Raw genomic sequence first — 22,919 nt, 5'->3', positions numbered from 1 at the left:
TTTCTTAAGGTGTGTTTTTATGGCACACAGGGACAGTGATATTTATACTTTTAGTAAGTGGCTACAACACCATCTGGGCCAGCTTGCTGTGCAATTTTACATGCTATCCTGACTCTTCATTCTTTTCTCTCTGGCATTTCCTGCATCTACAAGGCAGATTTACTCATAACAATTATTGTATAATATTAAGATAAATAATATATCTCCTAGAAACAAAGAAAGAAGACAACCCCTTTACTACATAATGATGAAATATAATTTCTTTAAAATGCAAACATTTAGGTTCACATTAAATAAAGAAAAATACCAAATTGGAAAAATAAAAAGTTTATTTTCAGTACAATTATGGACCGTGGTAGTAACTGTTGAGGTCCAGAGACCAGACCACCATATCTTCAGCAACTTCCTGCATACCTTTCACAGAATTCCTGTGTCTTGTCCCAGTAGGCCATACTTTGAAAGCGGTGCCTGGAGGTTGATCTAATTACATGATGAAAGACAGCTATCTCATTTTGATCCAGAGATGCAGTGTTTCTATGTCCAGGCCCTCTACAGTGCTGAGCTCCTCACCTTCCAACAACTCTGTGCAGGAGCCTCATTTCAGCACCTTATACTTGCAATTTCATTCTTTAGATCACTACTCAGAGCTTGTAACCATAGTGGAGGACAGAGGGATAGACATACTGATTAATCAAACGCTTGTTGCAATGATTTGCTCCCTCTACACAGTGGTCTGGTACAATGTCTGCTGGCACTGCATTGATACATTGACAGATCTTACAATCACTTCTATCTTTACTCGTGAACAAGACCGTGAGGTACTTGAAGTCGTCTACTTGGACAGCTGCTCATTCCTTACCTGAAGATAAAATTACTGTTTTTTTGGTTAGTATCACAACTTCATATACTATATAGAGGTACTAATTCTCACTCCAATTGCAAAAACACTGAAAAAAAAATAAACATAAAAAACAATTTGAATTGCAAATTGTGATTAAGATTTTACTATGATATATTTCTATGCAATCTTTGGTCCTTTTACCATTCGTCTGTTTTACCTGCCTTACTCTGCTTACCTGCCTTAGAGACAAATGTCATTAAGTGTATTCACAATCAAAAGAGTGTCTGTCTGGTGTTCATTTCACTGAACAGGAAAGTTTTGAATTTTGCTGTATAATGAAAGCAACAAATTATTAAGGTTACTGTTAGTGATCTTAAGATGCCATATAATTTTTGCAATATAATCAAAGCAGTATTAAGAAGGAATGGGAGAGATAAACGTTTCTATTTTGGTTTCAGTGCAGAACTCAGGGTAATTGACATTATACTACATAATTCTGTTTGTAACATACCAGGGGATTTGACATGCAAGTAGCCACTAAGTAGTTGCATTTGAAAGACTGTATGAGTCAAAACTCATTCTGACTTAACCAGTTGTCCCTAACTGAATCAGAAATTGGTCTGCCTGATATGTTCCCCATATACTGAACATTGCTAGCCACAAACATAAATTTTTAACTGTGTTCTTATGCCACAGTTAAAGTATACACATCACAGATAATTAAATCTCAAAACTGACCTATGTTTCCAAATCTGCTCTAGTAAAACACCACTTTTCAAAAATACCTTCATCATATTTATTCACACAATCCACTTCCTTTCTCATCAAACTTGTCTAATGACAGCTTTACAGCCGAAATGCTGTGTCTCTAACCAACTATTCTGCTTTTTCAGAATAACCTTTAACTGTTTTCTCCTATGAACAGGATAACCCAGGGACCACTGGAAGTATCATTCCAGACTCACATTCATATTTTTATTCAAATCCACAAATAAGTGTGCAGAACAAACAGCAATTTTTGCTTCACTGTACCAATATTTCCTCATATATCCCAAAGACGTTAGGCTACTTGCTGATTCTAAATAGGACCAAAATGTGTTTGGTTTTTGGCATGAATGGGTCCTATTTGAGTATTATTTATACAAAATATTACATTCTTTTAAAAATGTCTACTGACTACTAGCAAAACTTTAATCTGTATTTTGTGTACTGCAGGCTTCTCAATGTCTAAGTATGAACTTCGTATATGAATGGCTTTATGATGGAATAAATAGCGTACTTCACTTTTTGGGTAAGATGTTTTTAATTAATTAAATAATTATTGAAGCTGAACCATCTGCAGGGATTTAAGGTTTTTCTTTTATATTCAGTGAATATAAATTCTAAGCAAATAGAGCATGGCTTTTAATGTGAAATATTACAGTTGTAACAGACTGAGATGCTTTACATCATTGCCATATGCAGATCTTTATTGGTAATAGTAAATTGTGTTAGGCAGTTGTTTAAGAAAGTGGGAAAATTATATTTAAGAGTTTTATTTGAACAGTCGATATAAGATATTTATAATGAAACTAATAATAGTCTGCAGCTAATATAGGACACTAAATGAACAGTACATCATATTTAATGTAAATGTTTTTTTAATAGTATTTTTTAATAGAAAGAGTTTCAGTTTTATAATTTCGAACTTTTACTTTACTGCCAAGCAACATAGTCACTAGGAATTTCCTTTGGTGTTACATCCATACATATAAGAAGGTAAATACAATTAAACAACACAAAAGATAATACATGACACCATTACAACATAAACAAATACAGTAAAGTAGAATTGCACTCTTGCACAGTAATATACAGTATTAAGTAAGTCCTTGTAAAATAAGCACAAAATAAACATAATTTAGATTAGATGGAGGAGTTTAGAAACCAGAATAAGACAGAGATGAATCAGAGACTGTTTAACCATAGTGATGGCAATAAGAAAGAAACCATTTCTATGTCTAGTAGCTCAGCTGATCTCAAAGCTTCTTTTTGACCAGCTTCCATGGTAGTCCTGCCCCTTCGGGAGGTTGAGCATGTGTTTGAGATATATATGTTTTTGTGGTTAGTAAGATAGTGGTGTGCCTTTGAATGATTTTGGTTACAAAAAGTGTGCCACTACAGAAAAAAAGTTGGGAAACACTAATATAGACAAGCGTATGAGGCAAATTTTTTTGGCAGGCTTAGTGAATTGACACAATTTAATCAGAAAGTAATTGAGAATTATTAGGCCTGAAGGAAAGGAGGGTAAAGTTTATGTTCAGGGAAATCTAGGTATCCTGATCGTAAAGGCAAAATAGGATTTAGGTTGGACGTCTTCTGTTGGTGTAGTACAAGACAGGTTGGAGGGAGAGTTATGTTTTAAGATGTGGGGGTCTGTTCATCTTACAGTGTGAATTTGTGCCCTGGTGAGGTAAGCCGGGCAAATTTGCATAGGACTGAGCAGACTGGCAGCAAGTGTAGAATAAAATTACTATGGGAATGACTCTGTTACTGTGGTAAATGGTAAACTGGGATGCAAGACATCAAAATAAATCAGATGACTAGTGATTGTATGATGTGGATTTATGGAATACAGTGGAAATGGCCAAGGACTGGTTACTCTATTAGCAAAAACAGAATAAGATCGGGATTGGACTTATGCTCAGATGTGTTATAGGACAGATGGAAGTGCATGTTATTGGAAGATTACGGAGGTGTGGGTTTTAGCAGAATGGGGAACTGGACAAGTTGGCAGAGGATTGAGCAATGGAGAGACCGGTGTAGTATTAAATTTGGGTGGCAGGTGCACCTGTTCCTTTCCATATCTATAGGGCAAGTTATGGGAAGAATAAGGGGACTTTGGATGTCACAGGCTGAAGTTTTGGAGCACAGTAGAAATGGAAAAACTGGCATCAGATCAGGCAGCATGGTGGAAAGGGTATAATACATTTTAGCCTGAATTTGTCGTGTGGGTCTGGTACTGGACAGGCCAAGATGTGCATTGGCACTATGAGGACCACAAGAGCATGTGGATTCTTTCTAGTGTTGTTAAAACATCATCTATACAATCGATCTACAATCAGAATATTTTTGGCAATCATTTTCTGTGTTAATTGCCTTTAATGAAGTACATGTTTGTAATATTTTATTCAAAAACTTAACTGAAACCTCATAGGATCTAATGCAATGTTTGAATTTAAACTATTGTATGAAACTTCTTTTTTAAAAGTGAGTCTAAATACTGTTTCTTAATTCATGCATTTATATTTTTAATCTTCTACGTCTTAACAGAGGGCTGTAAGAACCCAAATCCTACCTGTTAATACTGGGCACAAGATGGAGAGAATGAGCAGGACCCCACACAATCGTAGGGTACTCAGTAATTTACACACTCAGTTTCTAATATTGAAACAATTTTGAATTCACAATAAACCTAAGAGGCATGCCTTTCCATAGTGAAAACAGAACAGAGAAAACCTAACCATAAAATGAGTGAACAAGCCCCTGTCAACAGTAACCACAATGCCATCCACTACTAGATAGATAGATAGATAGATAGATAGATAGATAGATAGATAGATAGATAGATAGATAGATAGATAGATAGATAGATAGATAGATAGATAGATAGATAGATAGATAGATAGATAGATAGATAGATAGATAGAGCAAAATTAACACTGGTGTTGTGTCATTGAAGCTCTGCATCTATAACAGTAAAGCAGTAGTACTAACCATTACACAACTGTGCTGTCTACAACAATATATTAGTTAGAATACCTCCAACAATCAAGTCTTTTATATACAGTGAAGGTCAAAAAGTTGTTCAAACTAAATTACATTTTAATTTTCCCTTAGGGACAAGTAAAGTATAATCTAATCTAATAAAGCTAGAGTGAAAAATGGCATTGGGCTATAAATTTCAAGTTTGAATGGTAAATCCTACAGTTGTTTGTGCTGCTTTGATTAAATGTTTTTACCTTACTGAATGACCACATTATTTTTTCTTCATGATTATTTTTACTTAGGATCCCAAGTCTTTACTTCTGATACATAATGGTGTTAAACAATGTTGAAATGAAAAGCAATTCTGTACCATGATTACTGTAAGAGAATATAATAACAATAACCTATTTTTAAATATTGCTCAGAGTTAAAGGCCACAACATGAAAAATTTATAATGCACACATAAAGATAAACTACTGCATAGTACAGATATACAAAACACCACCTAGTACAAATATACTATATATCCCAAAGTCATAGCGACAACAGAGTAGAAGAGAAAAAAAGCTACAGCACCACAATAATCATGGAGAAAAAGCAAGTGCCTCTGAGTCCACATTTAATCATGAAGTGAAGGTCCTATAGATGTAAATCAACTGGTTTTCCAATCATCCAAACAACCTAACAACAAATGCAAGACTGTCTATGTTAGCATCCAAGCCTGTGGTGGTTATGTAGTATGTGAATCCAAAGAGCAGGTTCAATTATGGGATTAGACTCCAATCCTGGGTTTCCTAATGTGAAGTTACAATTAAAAATATACAAAGAAAACTCAGACAAGCAGACAGAGAGTACAGTAGTTACTTTTTAAAGAACTTGATACGAATGGAAAATTATTTTTTCCTCCCAGGACTCTACCAGAAAAATGCCAAATTAGTGTTTCTTGGATTGGATAACGCGGGTAAAACAACACTACTGCATATGCTGAAAGATGACAGATTAGGACAACATTTGCCAACATTTCATCCAAGTAAGATGTCTTTTCAACAAGATTTATATAACTTAATTTGAACATATGAATAACTATTCTTCAGATAATTAAATTATTATTACAAATAATTAACTGTTAATAACTGTTGAACCTGCTGAAATTGTATTCAGACTTATCTGGAGTCTAAATAGCAAAGTTCATGGAAGAAATACATTATTTAAAGAATGCTGGGCATGTTAATTAACTTGAGTTAATCAAAGAAATACTGACTAAATCACCTGTTCATCATATGCATTATATGTATCATGGTGCATAAATTGGATGAATTCTTGAAAACAGATATTTACTGTATACTGTTGATATCTATCTAGTATTATAGTGTTGTTAGTATTTGTTAATCCTAATGAACTGAATTCATTGTATGTGTAATGATGTCTGGAATGTTTCTCATAAAACTTTTGAAAAGAAATACAAGGCATTAAGACATGAAAAATAGAGTTTTTTTAGATATTCTATTAATGTCTAAATATGTGTGTGTATATATAAAATAGGATTTGTTGGGTTCAGCTGGCACATTGATAGATATATATTGGAATCTTCATTCATTTGATAACTTCTCACATGTAACTATTTGTCCACTGCATTTTTTCAGCGTCCGAGGAGCTGATGATTGCTGGCGTGACATTTACCACTTTTGATCTGGGTGGTCATGAACAAGGTTGTAAAATTGTGCAGTTTTTAAGACTGTAGAGGATCATTTCTATAGTTTGCAACTTGACTAACATGATCGAGATTGCTTTTGACCTATTTAGATGGGTACAATGAATATGCTTACTCTTCTTTTAATCAAATACTTGTGACAGTTATGACATTCTAAGGGAATAATTCAGTCCCATAAATACTTATATTGATATGATGTAATATGTTAGTATTATGCATTCCATTAACTCCAACAGGGTAATTTTATTTCCTATCAGTTGACTTAGAAATTCTAAAATATGAGCATAGACAGCTGAAATTATAAATTAGATCACTTATTTACCTTATCTTAGTATGAGTTGCAGTTTATAATTACATGAGGATTCATGAATGCTGTATAGATGCCAAATAATAAATACATACAAAATTAATATTATGTACAAAAAACTGGAGTCTTATATTTGTTACGTGTTATACATTTTTTTGACTGGCAACAGCCCCTTTTCATAAAGTTCATATCACAGAAATGTCTAGGAAAGATTTTCCTCCAAATGGACAAGGAATAAGTAAGGGAGACTTTCCCTTAAAGCATAGAATGTTATTTCACTAAATGAGAATGAATTGTAGATTGTCTGCCAGGTTTTAAAAAGGTATAATTGAACTCACACCTGTGAACAGCATTGGTTCTAGAACCAGCTTGCTTTGGTCACTGCTAGTCTGTCACGTGCTCAGGAGTTAACCTACAGCAGTGTCCCCAGAAAGATGCACTGATACTGAAAAGCCCCTGTTTGGCTGTGGTGTAATTTATATTGGTGCATGATAGATCACCACAATGTGTGAAGAAAATCTAAACAGTATCTAGCAACTGTCACTCTTCTTAGAGATGGTGGGAACAGTGGTCGAAAGAGTTCTACGTACAGACCATGTAGTCCAGTTTTAAGACTTAAGTGAGAAATGACCAAGGCAACTGGTTCAGTGCAGTAGAGAGGAATAGTCTTACCTGAAATGAATCTGTATAGTAAATTATTATTGGATTTTTGTGCTCATCATGGATCGTCCAAAGTGAACAGCATGTTTAAATATAAGACTGCCCATACAGTGCACCTGGTACAACATCACCTTAGGCAAAGGTCAATGATCCATAGAGTTTACTGTGTCAGCTGAGCTGTCACTGTACTCTTTGGACAACAGAAGTTCTAAATTATCAACTGAACACTACTGTACTGTATGGCAATTTGACACTCTAGGTTAAGCCATCACCTAGATGAAAAAGAAGATTCAGAAGGTAGAAAATATGTCTTTTGTGAATGCCTAATTGATTAGTCTATTAAACTATTGAAACTTTTATGCTTCTGTATTTCTGTGGAGGCAAAAATGCCCTGATCCAGACATAAAGCATACATGGACCATATACTAAATATCAAAGGCGAAGGTCTGCCAGGAATAAGGATTGAATGGTGGTCAGTGACATGCATGGAGGCACCCACTTATGTGCCAGCGATTGTAAGCATCAGTAAAAGAAGCTATGACGATAAAGAAGAATATCTTCTATGCGATGTTTCACGAAGGTCATTGAATTTATTCTATAGGCACTGGCAGGATATGAAGACAGGAGCTGCATCAGTCCCTTAAGCAAAAGCTCATTGTGGGAGGAGGAGTGTGCTGTGGCCACAGAGAATGATTTTAGACTGTCTTCAAAACTCTTTTGTCAAACAGGTTGACAACTCAGTAAGGATAAGTGGGAAGTCACCCATGCTACTCTCACAAAACATTCTTAGCAATCATGATTTCAGCTTGTTACTGATGGGAGATAGAAGGAAAACCTTAAGAAAAGTTTAATACTAAAAGACAAGTCCACCTCAGAGGATACAGTGACAGAAATATTTAATAGGGATGATTAATGTCTGTAGCTGACATCACTTTGATGTTTAAGAAACTCCATAATGGTGGGGCTGCAAAGATAGAGCAGATCCAAGTGGAAAATCTGAAGGAGGGTGGATATTTTTGAGAGATCTTAGTCATAGAGCCTCTTCGTGATATGAAGGTATACCCAAATTTACAATGTATCCTCTTAGTCAACCTAGTCTGTGTATATTTTCAATTTGCATATGATGTTGTGGTCTCAACTGTCTGCTAATCAGGACAAAAATCAGCAGCTCCAAATCTGAGGTCATGGTTTTCTTCTACAGAAGAAACCTTTGTATCCTACAAGTGAAGGAGCACACCTCACTCAAGATGAGGACTTTAAGTGTCTTTTGGTCTTGCTTATAAAAAGGGTAAAAAGAAATATGAAATTAACTAATATATTGGTGCTACCATAGCAGTTCTTCCATGGATGGTGGTGGTGAAAAAGGACCTTGGATAAGGCTTTTAATGTATCATTCAGTCTGTTTAACCATGTTTAATTATGATTATAGGGTTTGGGTAGTTAATAAAGGATAAACAATTGCAGATATTAGCAATAGAAATTGGACTCCTTATCAGTACTTCAGTGTCCACTCTACATCACAGGGCATGGAACTTGGCAATCGAGTAGACTTGCTGCTGTACTGAATTAAAAGGAAAACGTCTGGAAGCAAACTGCTTGAACCAGTGATTATATCTTTCAGGAATTACCCATGTAGAGCTCAAATCTATTGGTAGAAATTGAAAGCTGCGGTCAGTGTTTCATCCTAATACCATCAAAAGCCTCACTAAGTCAAGCTGATAGGAAAAAAAAGAGTTTAATATGCTGTCTGAATGCTACAGTATGAAAGTTCATTAGAATCCCACCATATAAATACATTATATTATATTATACATTAACATTGTCAAAAAATATCATTTAGTTTGTTTGATTTGTATGTATTGATTTTTGTCAGATTTGTATGTAATATTTTTTACTTCAAATGTCAACAAAATATGTAATTTGGCCAGGGGTGTCTAAACATTTTACATGTATTATACTGTATATGGATAAAAATTGCTATAAAAATTTATTGTTATAAATTGTACTTTTTCTTTTCTTAGCTCGTCGGGTATGGAGAGACTATCTTCCTGCTATCAATGGTATTGTGTTTATGGTAGACACTGCAGATGTTTCAAGACTGGCTGAGTGTAAAACTGAACTTGATGTAAGTTAAAATTTAAAATTAATATTTATGTATGTTGCTATGAAAACTGTAACATATGAATTAGTTACACTGAAAATATTGTTGCACGTTTCTATCTATGCCAAACACATTCAGCGGGGGAAATAGCTGGTGCTGCACTTTTGTAAGCAACATGTCAGTTCTAGATAGATAGATAGATAGATAGATAGATAGATAGATAGATAGATAGATAGATAGATAGATAGATAGATAGATACTTTATTAATCCCAAGGGGAAATTCACGTACTCCAGCGGCAGCATACTGATACAAAAAACAATATTAAATTATAGAGTAATAAAAATGCAGGTAAAAACAGACAATAGCTTTGAATAATGTTAACGTTTACCCCCCCGGTGGAATTGAAGAGTCGCATAGTTTGGGGGAGGAACGATCTCCTCAGTCTGTCAGTGGAGCAGGACAGTGACAGCAGTCTGTCGCTGAAGCTGCTCCTCTGTCTGGAGATGACACTGTTTAGTGGATGCAGTGGATTCTCCATAATTGATAGGAGCCTGCTGAACGCCCGTCGCTCTGCCACGGATGTCAAACTGTCCAGCTCCATGCCTACAATAGAGCCAGCCTTCCTCACCAGTTTGTCCAGGCGTGAGGCGTCCTTCTTCTTTATGCTGCCTCCCCAGCACACCACTGCGTAGAAGTTATGAAGTTATTAAATTAAAATTTAATTATTAAATTTAAGTTATTAAATTATGGAGTTTCCATTCTACATGTAAATGACTGATTCTCTACCAGAGCTGATGGACATTTTTACATATAATAACTGAAAAAACAATTGGCACAAGACATGGAAAAGCCCCAAAGAGACCTTCAGGGTAGAGAAGAAAAGAAAAAGAAGGTGAGGCATTGGCAGCAACAAAAGTCATTTACTTACATGCCAGAATAAGAGTGCAGGAGCCACTGAGGAGTTTTATGTGCCCTTTATTTGTGAATGGTGACCCCATGTAAATTGATCACATTTTTGTCTAATGTCTTTCCAATGTTGAGCTGAGCTGAGGCTAAATAGCCCTGCATATTTCTAGATGTTACTTTTAAGATTCATTTTAACTCTCTCAAACTGAAACACTTGGCTGACATTGCTCTGACTGTGACATGTTGAAGGTCTTGTGCCTTGAAAACAATTTCCAAACTGATTAAAGTTTTGGTGGAGGTTTTGATCATGGCATGATGTATCTGTAAATTCTGTGTACTGATAGCTGTATTCTCATGTTAAGTGTCAAAGTTACAAAGAATTTTACTGAACAAGGATAGCCTAAAAACCTCTCATTGTGAATCAAATTATTCAAATGGCTGAAACTAATCATCTTTTTAATTGTGTTGAGGTGTCTACGGTACAATAACCATTTCAAACATGCAGATTGCACTTTTGACTGTTTTATATGCAAAAAGCATTATCATCTGACTTTCAATGTGTTTAGAAATAATTGATTGAACAAAAAAAAAACATAACATGGAAAGCAAAAATCAGAAGAGAAATACATCCCTGTAAGTTTAAGAATGTAATCCTGTACTGAAAAGAAATGGAACTGCACAATGCCAATTGTATTCTAGATAATAAATCAGGATTAACAAAATGCTAATACAATAAACAGCCTTTTTTTTTCTTTACACATGTTGTATTTCCTTTTTCTTCTTTTTCAACTGAATTAAAATTTAAAAGCAGCTGAATAATAATATAAATATAAAAGCAATATGGGACAACACTTTTGGTACATTGCTTGTAAAAAAAAAGAACATATAGAGGAGAGTATTCAGTCCATCAAGCTCATTTCTTTAGACAATGGCCAACATTTCATCCAGATACTTCTTAAAGCTTGTCAAAGTTTCTGCTTCAACTACTGTACATGACTCGGTAATTTGTTCCAGGTAAGTGCATTCCAGAATGCACTTACCCTAAATTTACATGTGTGTCATTGAGTACGTGATTCACTGTTAAGTCTAAAGAATTCTATTGGATCATCCTTACGAATTTTTCATCCACATTACTTGGCAATTCCTAATTAGGCCGAGTGTGAATGAGTGTGTGCTAGTGTGCCCTGTATCCGAATGGTGTTTGTCCAGGGTTGGATACTGACTTCAGATAGACAACACCTCCCTGCAATCCTGAATTTGATAAGTGGATGGGAAATTGGATGTAAAAATGTAGTTGTGTATAACTATTGTTCCCAGTCCCATAGTATATAATCATATCTCTCTCTATTATACAGTAAAAGCAAATCTTGAGATGAGACTATTGCCAAGAGATTTTTTCAAGTTGGTATAGAGGGGACCCACGATCCTTTCAACCATTTCTGGTTAACGGCCCACAGCCATGGTCCTCTCAGTACTCATTCGTGTGAATGCTTTTGTCAGACAAAGTTCTTGCACTCCCAGTTCTTATAAATTTTTACGTTTTCTCACTTTAAGTTCCCAATAAAAGAAAACTTATTATGTCCAAATCTTCTTGAAGAATTTTATCCTGAAGGGTTATCAACAGAAGAAATGAGTAGACGGGCAATCCTAGCACCGAGAAATGATGAAGTCAGACGAGTTAATGTGAAAATTGTTGATCGGTTACAGGGCAAATTGGTTAAATTAAAACAGTTGGTGGTGATGGTGCAGAAGATGAAAACATCAACTTACAATATCCCGTAGAATATCTATAACCATTAACACTGTCCGGTCTTCCACCGACCGAATTACTGTTGAAAAATAACAATCAGTTTAAATTGTACATCCACTTCCCCATACGCGAGTGACAGAGCTGTGAAGTGGCTAGCGCATAGTGCCTGCCCAGTGGATGGCAAGTGAAGCGAGCAGGGTGCAGAGTCCCCAGTGACATAAATAAAACTTAAGAAATGAAAAGTATACAGTGTACATATATTATAATAGTTTGTACCAACTACAGACTATCTATATACACTGAAAAATACAAACTTATTTTTTAGGAAATATGGTTATAATTTAATAAAGTTAGATCTCTCTCTCCCTCTCTTTCTATATATATATAATAATAATATATATATATATATATATATATATATATATATATATATATATATATATATATATATATATATATATATATATATATATACAATGCATCCGGAAAGTATTCACAGCACGTCACTTTTTCCACATTTTGTTACGTTACAGCCTTATTCCAAAATGGATTAAATTCATTTTTTCCCTCAGAATTCCACACACAACACCCCATAATGACAACGTGAAAAAACTTTACTTGAGATTTTTGCAAATTTATTAAAAATAAAAAAATTGAGAAAGCACATGTACATAAGTATTCACAGCCTTTGCCATGAAGCTCAAAACTGAGCTCAGGTGCATCCTGTTTTCCCTGATCATCCTTGAGATGTTTCAGCAGCTTAACTGGAGTCCACCTGTGGTAAATTCAGTTGATTGGACATGATTTGGAAAGGCACACACCTGTCTATATAACGTCCCACAGTTGACAGTTCATGTCAGAGCACAAACCAAGCATGAAGTCAAAGAAATTGTCTGTAGACCTCCGAGACAGGATTGTCTCGAGGCACAAATCTGGGGAAGGTTACAGAAAAATTTCTTCTGCTTTGAAGGTCCCAATGAGCACAGTGGCCTCCATCATCCGTAAGTGGAAGAAGTTCAAAACCACCAGGACTCTTCCTAGAGCTGGCCAGCCATGTAAACTGAGCAGTCAGGGGAGAAGGGCCTTAGTCAGGGAGGTGACCAAGAACCCGGTGGTCACTCTGTCAGAGCTCCAGAGGTCCTCTGTGGAGAGTGGAGAACCTTCCAGAAGGGCAACCATCTCTGCCTGGAGTTTGCCTAAAGGCATCTGAAGGACTCTCTGACCATGAGAAAGAAAATTCTCTGGTCTGATGAGACAAAGATTGAACTCATTGGTGTGAATGCCAGGCGTCACGTTTGGAGGAAACCAGGCACCGCTCATCACCAGGCCAATACCATCCCTACAGTGAAGCATGGTGGTGGCAGCATCATGCTGTGGGGTTGTTTTTCAGCGGCAGGGACTGGGAGACTAGTCAGGATAAAGGGAAAGATGACTGCAGCAATGTACAGAGACATCCTGGATGAAAACCTGCTCCAGAGCGCTCTTGACCTCAGACTGGGGCGACGGTTCATCTTTCAGCAGGACAACGACCCTAAGCACACTGCCAAGATATCAAAGGAGTGGCTTCAGGACAACTCTGTGAATGTCCTTGAGTGGCCCAGCCAGAGCCCAGACTTGAATCTGATTGAACATCTCTGGAGAGATCTTAAAATGGCTGTGCAACGACACTTCCCTTCCAACCTGATGGAGCTTGAGAGGTGCTGCAAAGAGGAATGGGCGAAACTGGCCAAGGATAGGTGTGCCAAGCTTGTGGCATCATATTCAAAAAGTCTTGAGGCTGTAATTGCTGCCAAAGGTGCATCGACAAAGTATTGAGCAAAGGCTGTGAATACTTTTGTACATGTGATTTCTCAGTTTTTTTATTTTTATAAATTTGCAAAAACCTCAAGTAAACTTTTTTCACGTTGTCATTATGGGGTGTTGTGTGTAGAATTCTGAGGAACAAAATGAATTTAATCCATTTTGGAATAAGGCTGTAACATAACAAAATGTGGAAAAAGTGATGCGCTGTGAATACTTTCCGGATGCACTGTATATATATATATATATATATATATATATATATATATATATATATATATATATATATATATATATATATATATATAATATATATATATATATATAAAATCCACAGTCTGTCTGTCTGTATGCCTGTCCACTTTTCACGAGAGAACTACTTAACAGATTTAGATCTTTTTTTTCTAAAGTTTGCTTGAACATTCTGGATGATTTTACGACTTCTTTCATTGTACCAAGTATTATCGTTTGGTTGCGGCACAGAGAATCCGAGAGACAGGCTGCAGGCCAAGGGAAGGGGCAGGCAGGACCTCAGGAGTAGGCAGCCGGGCAGGGCCTTCCTCACGTATGTGCCAGCCTCCGTTCGAGTCACTGTACCTCTCGCCACGTGTTGGAGCATACCTTGCCTCCGCTTAGCTAGCAATACCTGTTTGTTCAGCAGACATTATTATCTAGAGATTGTTAAAGATTAATGTTTGACGTTTTTGAGAGAGAGACCACAGCTACGTGTGTTTTAGAGGGTATCTTCTCATTGGCAGCGATATCATGGCCACATGCTCTTCTCCCCACATGGGGGACACTCTCCCATAAGAGCTAAAAACAATCAGATTCAGTGGCAACGTTTGACATTGGAACGTACTGTACCTACCTTCTGCTTGGCCAGAGATACCTTGCCAACTTTTTACATTTTTGGCTAAGAGATCACAGCTACATTCCCGCCCCGATAGAAAAACCAAAAATATTGTATATCAAGAGGCCCTCGGATACAAAAGCTATCAATATAAATTCTTCTCAATACAAATTATTACATTTAAAAAATTTTTTTTTATTGATTTCTAAAGTTTGTCCTGTTTCGCTTCTGTGCAGGCAGAGCTGCAGGGGACAGCTAGTGTATAAATAAAGTAAATGAAAAACCATTCTTTTTGCCATCCACAAATGTCACTGAAATTCCTCATTTTTTTATTCAGAAATACTTCAAAATCTGTATTATATATGCAATTTATTTATCATAAAAATGAATTCATTCAATTAACATTTATCTATACATCATACAGAAAGGCTTTTTTCCTGACTCTAATGAAGGAAGCAGTTTCATTGGTGTGCAAAATGCAGTAAAATCCCCACAGATTTAAAGTATATTTTTCCACACTTAATTGGATATAGTGTATGTATAAAATGATTTCACTTTGCTAAAATTGAAAATAACATTTACTTTTTAATTTTTTGTACTGTAATCTTAGCTGACCAGATTCAGAATTCTTTTATCTTAAGTATATGATCAAATATGAATTACCAAAAACTGAAAACTATAAATGACTTAGTGTTAAATAATAATTGAAATTAATCTTACCTTTGTTAATAAGAATAATAGTACTATAAATTTTGCCGTATGCAGATTTATATTGTGCATTTTACGTTTGCCTGTAATGATAAATTGTATAAAATTGTATTATTGTTTATTGCTGTACATTATTGTTTTAGGCACTATTGACTGATGAAGCTATTGAAAATATACCAATTCTGATTCTGGGTAACAAAATTGATAGATCAAATGCCATGAGTGAGGAGGGACTGAGAGAATTTCTTGGATTGTATGGACTGACAACAGGGAAGGTGAAAGTTTTTTTTTTAACTTTATTCTTAGTTTAAGGAGATAGAATGTACATGTATTTCATGAAAGATATTCATGGCAGACAAGTAGCAGAAATTCATCTTCATGATACAGTATCTTCATTATTTTTCTTTCCTCCTTTGTGTATTTTATTTTTCACATATATTTCATATACGTAGGACCATAGGAGCAATTTAATGATGCATATATATTGAATAATGTTTTATACCTTCTATCTATCTATCTATCTATCTATCTATCTATCTATCTATCTATCTATCTATCTATCTATCTATCTATCTATCTATCTATCTATCTATCTATCTATCTATCGGTCTGTCGGTCTGTCTGTCTGTCTGTCTGTCTGTCTGTCTGTCTGTCTGTAGCTAGTAATCTAGAAAGGGTGAAAATGAATCACATATCTTAAAATAGTTTTTTATTCCTAAGCTTTTCACAACCTCATCATCATCAAAGGAAAATGATTAGACATACAGGAATCAAAGGCAATATATTGCAAATGAGGGGGTGGGAGTGCAAGGAGTAGGTGTTGGATCAATAAGGTGAAGTTCAAAAGGTGTTGCTCATAAAGTCTTTTTTATGTTTTAGGTGTCCTCCTTTTTCAGCCTGCATATGCTGGGATCATGTCCAAATGTCTATTAATGGCGTTTTCATTTGAGAGCCAAGGTTAGCGAGCTCTCTGCCACTTTTAGTTTTAGCCCTGAATCTTACTTGCACCATGTCCCAGTTAAGCCCTGTCCATTGAACTTGTATATGTGTATATCAGAGATTGTGGGTCCTTCTTTCTGATAGCGTTGCAATATTCTTGTATTTGTGTTGCAAGTATTTTAGATGTTTGTCCCAAATATACAGTTGGGCATGCATTGCATGGCATACTGTATACTGTGTTCTGTGTCTTTGATGCAGATTTCTTGCTTTTGGCATTAAAAGGAACAGTCCACAGAGGGTTTACTGGTTTATAGGCTATTTTGATGCCTGATCTGGAGAAGATGCGCACTGTACTTTCCGATACACAACTGTGATAGGGAAGGTTGTACCAAGTACAGTCATATGGATGTTTGGGTACCCCTCTCAGCCAGCATAATAATTTACTCTACTTTCAACAAAAAAGTTAACAGTGCTATGTCTTTCATTTCCTAGGAACATCTGAGTACAGGGGTGTTTTCTGAACAAAGATTTTTAGTGAAGCATTATTTAGTTGTATGAAATTAAATCAAATGTGAAAAACTGGCTGTGCAAAAATTTGGGTACCCTTGTAATTTTGTTGATTTGAATGCATGTAACTGCTCAATACTGATTACTTGCAACACCAAATTGGTTGGATTAGCTCGTTAAGCCTTGAACTTCATAGACAGGTGTGTCCAATCATGAGAAAAGGGATTTAAGGTGGTCAATTGAAAGTTGTGCTTCCCTTTGACTCTCCTCTGAAGAGTGACAGCATGGGATCCTCAAAGCAACTCTCAAAAGATCTGAAAACAAAGATTGTTCAGTATCATGGTTTAGGGGAAGGCTACAAAAAGCTATCTCAGGGGTTTAAACTGTCAGTTTCAACTGTAAGGAATGTAATCAGGAAATGGAAGGCCACAGACTCAGTTGCTGTTAAACCCAGGTCTGGCAGGCCAAGAAAAATACAGGAGCAGCATATGCACAGGATTGTGAGAATGGTTACAGACAACCCACAGATCACCTCCAAAGACCTGCAAGAACATCTTGCTGCAGATGGGGTATCTGTACATCGTTCTACAATTCAGCGCAATTTGCACAAAGAACATCTGTATAGCAGGGTGATAAGAAAGAAGCCCTTTCTGCACTCACGCCACAAACAGTCGCTTGTTGTATGCAAATGTTCATTTAGACAGGCCAGAATCATTTTGGAACAAAATGCTTTGCACTGATGAGACAAAAATTGAGTTATTTGGTCATAACAAAAATCGCTTTGCATGGCGGAAGAAGAACACTGCATTCCAAGAAAAACACCTGCTACTTACTGTTAGATTTGGTGGAGGTTCCATCATGCTGTGGTGCTGTGTGGCTAGTTTAGGGACTGAGGCCCTTGTTAAAGTCGAGGGTCGGATGAATTCAACCCAATATCAACAAATTCTTCAGGATAACGTTCAAGCATCACTCACAAAGTTCAAGTTACGCAGGGGTTGGATATTCCAACAAGACAATGACCCAAAACACAGTTTGAAATCAAAGGCATTCATGCAGAGGGAGAAGTACAGTGTTCTGGAATGGCCATCACAGTCCCCTGACTTGAATATCCTCGTAAATCTATGGGATGATTTGAAGCAGGCTGTCCATGCTTGTCAGCCATCAAATTTAACTTAACTGGAGAGATTTTGTATGGAAGAATGGTCAAGAATACCTCCATCCACAATCCAGACACTCATCAAAGGCTATAGGAGGTGTCTAGAGGCTGTTATATTTGCAAAAGGAGCATCAACTAAGTATTGATTTAATATCTCTGTTGGGGTACCCAAATTTATGCACCTGTCTAATTTTGTTATGATGCATATTGCATATTTTCTGTTAATCCAATAAAATTAATGTCACTGCTGAAATACTGCTGAAATACTACTGTTTCCATAAGGCATGTCATACATTAAAAGGAAGTTGCTACTTTGAAAGCTCAGCCAATGATAAATAAAAATCCAAAGAATTAAGAGGGGTTCCCAAACGTTTTCATATGATGTAAGATCAGGTTAGAGTAAATTGCTTGTTAAGGTCTGTGGCACCTCCTATGTAAGCATTGTTTGATAAACTTCTTGGGGTATCCGTTTGATGTGAGCAGATCATTCTTTTAAGTATTCATTGTATTTCTTTTAAGTATTCATTGTATTGCAATGGGTGTGAATCCTTGTGAACAGAGACGTAACGCAACTCTGCTTATGCGATGAGGGGTAATTGCTAGAAAAGTGTAATGCTTTGTCCACATATCATTCCTTGTGATAAACACTCGTCATTTATGCGGATTCATTACCACTTTCAATAGACATGTCCAGGAAATTAATACTTTGGTTCATTTCTTTTTCTTGGTAAACTGAATTGTAGGGAATAATATCTATCTATCTATCTATCTATCTATCTATCTATCTATCTATCTATCTATCTATCTATCTATCTATCTATCTATCTATCTATCTGTCTGTCTGTCTGTCTGTCTGTCTGTCTGTCTGTCTGTCTGTCTGTCTGTCTGTCTGTCTGTCTGTCTGTCTGTCTGTCAGTCAGTCAGTCAGTGGATGGCACTGTGGTTACTGTTGACGGGCTTGTTCACTCATTATACGCATAGGTTTTCTCTGTTCTGTTTCCACTATGAAAAGGCATGCCTCTTAGGTTTATTACGGGTTCTGAATTGTTTTTGTATTAGTAAGTGTGAGTGTGTGAATTACTGAGTACCCTATTATTGTGTGGAGTCCTGCTCAAAATCTCCATTTTTTGCCCAGTATTAATATCTAGGCTTTGGGTTCTTACAGTCCTCTGTTAGATGTAGAAGATTAAAAATATAAATGCATGAATTAAGAAACAGTATTTTCACTCACTTTCTAAAAAAAGTTGCATATAATGGTTTAAATTTAAACATAGCATTGGATCATGTGATGTTTCAGTTAAGTTTTTGAATAAAAGATTATAAACATGCACTTCATCACAGGCAATTAACACAGAAAATGATTACCAAAAATATTCTGATTACAGATGATTGTATAGGGTGGCCAGACAATTCCCCACATCAGTCAATTCCCCACATTCCCAACTCCCCACAATTACAATTCCCCACATCACAATTCCCCACATTGCAATTCCCCACATTGCAATTCCCCACTTCCACAACTCCCCACATTGGGATAATATGGAGTGCACTGAATTAATAATATAATGAAGGAATTCTAAAATGCAAATAGTAGTAATTAATCTCCAAAAGTTTTATTTCATGACAATTTATTGAAATGCATTACTGATTACAAAATACAAGTAACTGATATACACAAATGAACAAATGAGTTTAATACAAAATATGCTTGGTACAAAATAATGAATTAGATAAGGTCCTATTCCATTTGCTAATAATTCCACTGTACAGGTTTATCTTTACTCCCGACTAGGGTAAGTTCGCTACAGACTATCAAACGTGCAAACTTGGTGCGCGCGACGCGGAGCACGTAGATACGTTGTAAGGCGCGAGAAGAATTTTATTTGATTTATTTCGTGTTTTTATTTTTACACCATAAGTAGAGTCTATTATTTTTGAGAACTTTAATTTTGGTAATTTAAAAAAGATAAAAATCAAAAATGTTACGTTTTAGCATGTTTTAAGAAAGATTCAAAAAATAATAGAATTCAACTTACCTGTTTCAAATTTTTAAAAGGCAAATTGTATATAAAAATGCATGCTTGGATAATGTATTTTTACATATTTATTAACAAGTAGCGTTTTTAAATAAAATAATGCTCGATGTGGGGAAACGGAGGGCACGCTTTTGTATCATTATATGGACTGTCTTATATAGTACATTAGTCTATGGTTATAATAAATATTATCCCAATGTGGGGAGTTGTGGACGTGGGGAATTGTGAATTTGGGGAATTGCAATGTGGGGAATTGTGATGTGGGGAATTGTAATTGTGGGGAGTTGGGAATGTGGGGAATTGACTAAGGTGGGGAGTTGTCATGGAACCATATTAACAACACTAGGAGGAATCATACATTTATAGATAATTGTGATCACAACAGTTAAGGCGAAACTTTCAAGAAACATACCTTACCAGAGGCAATGATAGTGTGTTATAAACTGGAATAAATGTCAGGAGTCTAAGGTGCTATACATTAAGGTCACTTTGACCGGTCCTATTTAAAGGAGTGACATGTCATAGGAGTGACATAACAAAGGAATGAAACGTCAGATATAAATTTCAAAGGAGTGACAACCATCCAACCAACCATCCAAGTGGTAGGTGAGGTGACGATTTTTTTGGCGAGCGTACTTTCAGTTGTGTTCCTGCTCTCTGTTGAAGCAAGATAATAATGGACGAATATCAATTTGTAAAATCCCAAATGGGTAAAGATAAGCTAGCATTTAGAGGATACATATACTGACACCAACGATCCCAAAACAACAATCATTATTTCCGGTGCAAGCACAAAAATTGTAATGGTTCTGCAACTCTTCGTGGACCGACAAATTTCAATTTTTGTTTTTTTTTAAATAAAATTTTAATCATAATTTGTCACTCCACCGTTATGTCACTCCCATAAAATGACACTCCTTTAATACAGTAGATGGATCGCCTGCAAATGTCCACCTCGACGGCATCCAAATACAGCAAGTTCAGCAGTTCAAATACCTTGGCTCACTGATCGAACAGAAGAAAGTCGTGTCGACGGCGGAGATCCACAGTCGAATAGGTCAAGCAACCACAGCATTCGCTTCTCTAAAGTGGTGCTTGTGGAAGCGAACTAACATTTCCATTCCGACCAAAATCCGCCTTTTCCGGACACTGATCCTGCCGATTCTATTCTATGGATCCGAAATGTGGACGGTGCTCAAGGCGGACCTTAACAAACTCGAAGTTTGCCAGATGCGTTGCCTCCGGCAGATATTACGAGTATCACTCCGAGACCGCCTTCGAAATGAGGACATCCGACGGAGATGTGACAACCAACCGCCAATCGAGGAACAAATTCAAACACGTCGACTGCAATGGTTTGGCCACGTATGTCAAATGGACGCGAGCCAACTACCACACCAACTCCTCTGGCGTGAACGACCCACCCAGTGGTGAATCCAACGAACGGCACCGAAGAAAACATGGTTAAAACAGGTTGAAGATGACATTAGAAATCGCAGAATAAATCTCGACGAGGCCAGAACAATTGCCAACGATCATCATGCATGGAAACGAGTTGTGAAGGAGATCCGACAACCATTGGCACCCACAGCAGCGTATGGGCTTAGGAGCCGATCCAGACCCAGCGGCAGCTAGGGATCAAAGAAGAAGAAGAAGATGTCACTCCATTGTTATGCAACAGTACATTTCGCATTTCACATGAAATAATACAATTCACTAAATTATTTCAAATAATAATAATAATTTGTACAAAAACTTAAACTTAAACTGGATTAAAAATTTCATTTAACACCTAAGACTCATTGATGTGAGATGTCAATGAATAATATCCCTTCTGGTACAAACCAACCAAAGAGCTACTGTGGCACAAATTGCAGATCGATGCAATGTGGGAAGAAGACAATTTGGTGAAGAGATTGTGATGCATTGGGCAATGTTCTGCTCAGAAACCAAGCATTCCTGTGGATGTTAATGTGATAGGTACCACCTACCTAAATATTTTTGTAGACCAGATACACCCCTTAATGGCAGCAGTATTTCACCACTAGAAGTGGTGTCATTCAGCAGGATAATACATAAATTGTTCAGGCATTGTTTGAGGAACTTGATGATGAATTCAAGGAGTTTCCCCTGGCCTCCATATTCCCCAGATCTCAGTCCAGTTGAGTATCTGTGGGACGTGTTGGAAAAAACAGGCTTAATCCAGATCTACTACTAATGCTCTGGTGCCAGATAACACAGCATATTTTTACAGGTCTTTCAGAGTCTATGCCTTGTTGGGTTGTAGTGTTTTGGCAGTACACAGAAGAGCAACACCACATTAGGCAGCTAATCATAATACAGTACACCACATTAGGCAGCTAATCATAATATTTTGGCTTATCAGTGCATATAAATAATTTGGAAGAAGTAATTAATTGGATTGCTGATATTGTATACCGAGAGAAAATGAAGCATCATTGTGTATCTTTGCGTATCACATGTTGGTGTAATCAAAAAAACAACATGATTGTTTAAGTCTTGAAATAATTTATTTTGAGTTTCTGAAAGCAATGATATTTAAATTATATACTGTAGTATCATTAATTTTTAAGCATTATATAATGAGAAAAAAATTAACAGAAAACTGTGCTTAATTTGCTTTCACAGGGAAAAATTCCATTAAAAGACTTAATTTCAAGACCGCTTGAAGTCTTCATGTGCAGTGTTCTAAGAAGACAGGGCTATGGTGAAGGCTTCCGCTGGCTAGTTCAGTATATTGACTGAAGCTTGTAATTCAGTTCACTAAAGTTGATTTTGAGTCTGGAAGATGAAATTCCTTGCATCAGACTTAAAAATATATTGGAGGTATTTTCTGTAAATTGTAATGATATTGCTTACTTTTCTTTATTGCTGTG

General features: G+C 36.3%; 2 protein-coding genes across 2 annotated transcripts in view; both read left to right on the top strand.

Annotated features, from left to right (window-relative positions):
- pitx1 (paired-like homeodomain 1) overlaps window positions 1-22,919 on the top strand; it is a 554,834-nt gene that overhangs the window by 329,803 nt on the left and 202,112 nt on the right. The gene's annotated exons all lie outside the window — the stretch shown is intronic.
- LOC114660260 (GTP-binding protein SAR1a-like) lies at window positions 2,066-22,863 on the top strand. Its single transcript, XM_028812846.2, has 6 exons — window positions 2,066-2,132; window positions 5,500-5,619; window positions 6,233-6,298; window positions 9,289-9,392; window positions 15,528-15,659; window positions 22,672-22,863. Exons 1-6 carry the CDS (start codon window positions 2,075-2,077, stop codon window positions 22,786-22,788), a joined length of 597 nt encoding a protein of 198 aa, XP_028668679.1. The 5' UTR covers window positions 2,066-2,074; the 3' UTR covers window positions 22,789-22,863.

Source organism: Erpetoichthys calabaricus, chromosome 11 (assembly GCF_900747795.2).
Source record: "Erpetoichthys calabaricus chromosome 11, fErpCal1.3, whole genome shotgun sequence".
Classification (NCBI taxonomy): Eukaryota; Metazoa; Chordata; class Cladistia; order Polypteriformes; family Polypteridae; genus Erpetoichthys; species Erpetoichthys calabaricus.
Note: the sequence above shows the minus strand (reverse complement) of the source record. Positions and strands in the feature narration are given on the sequence as shown.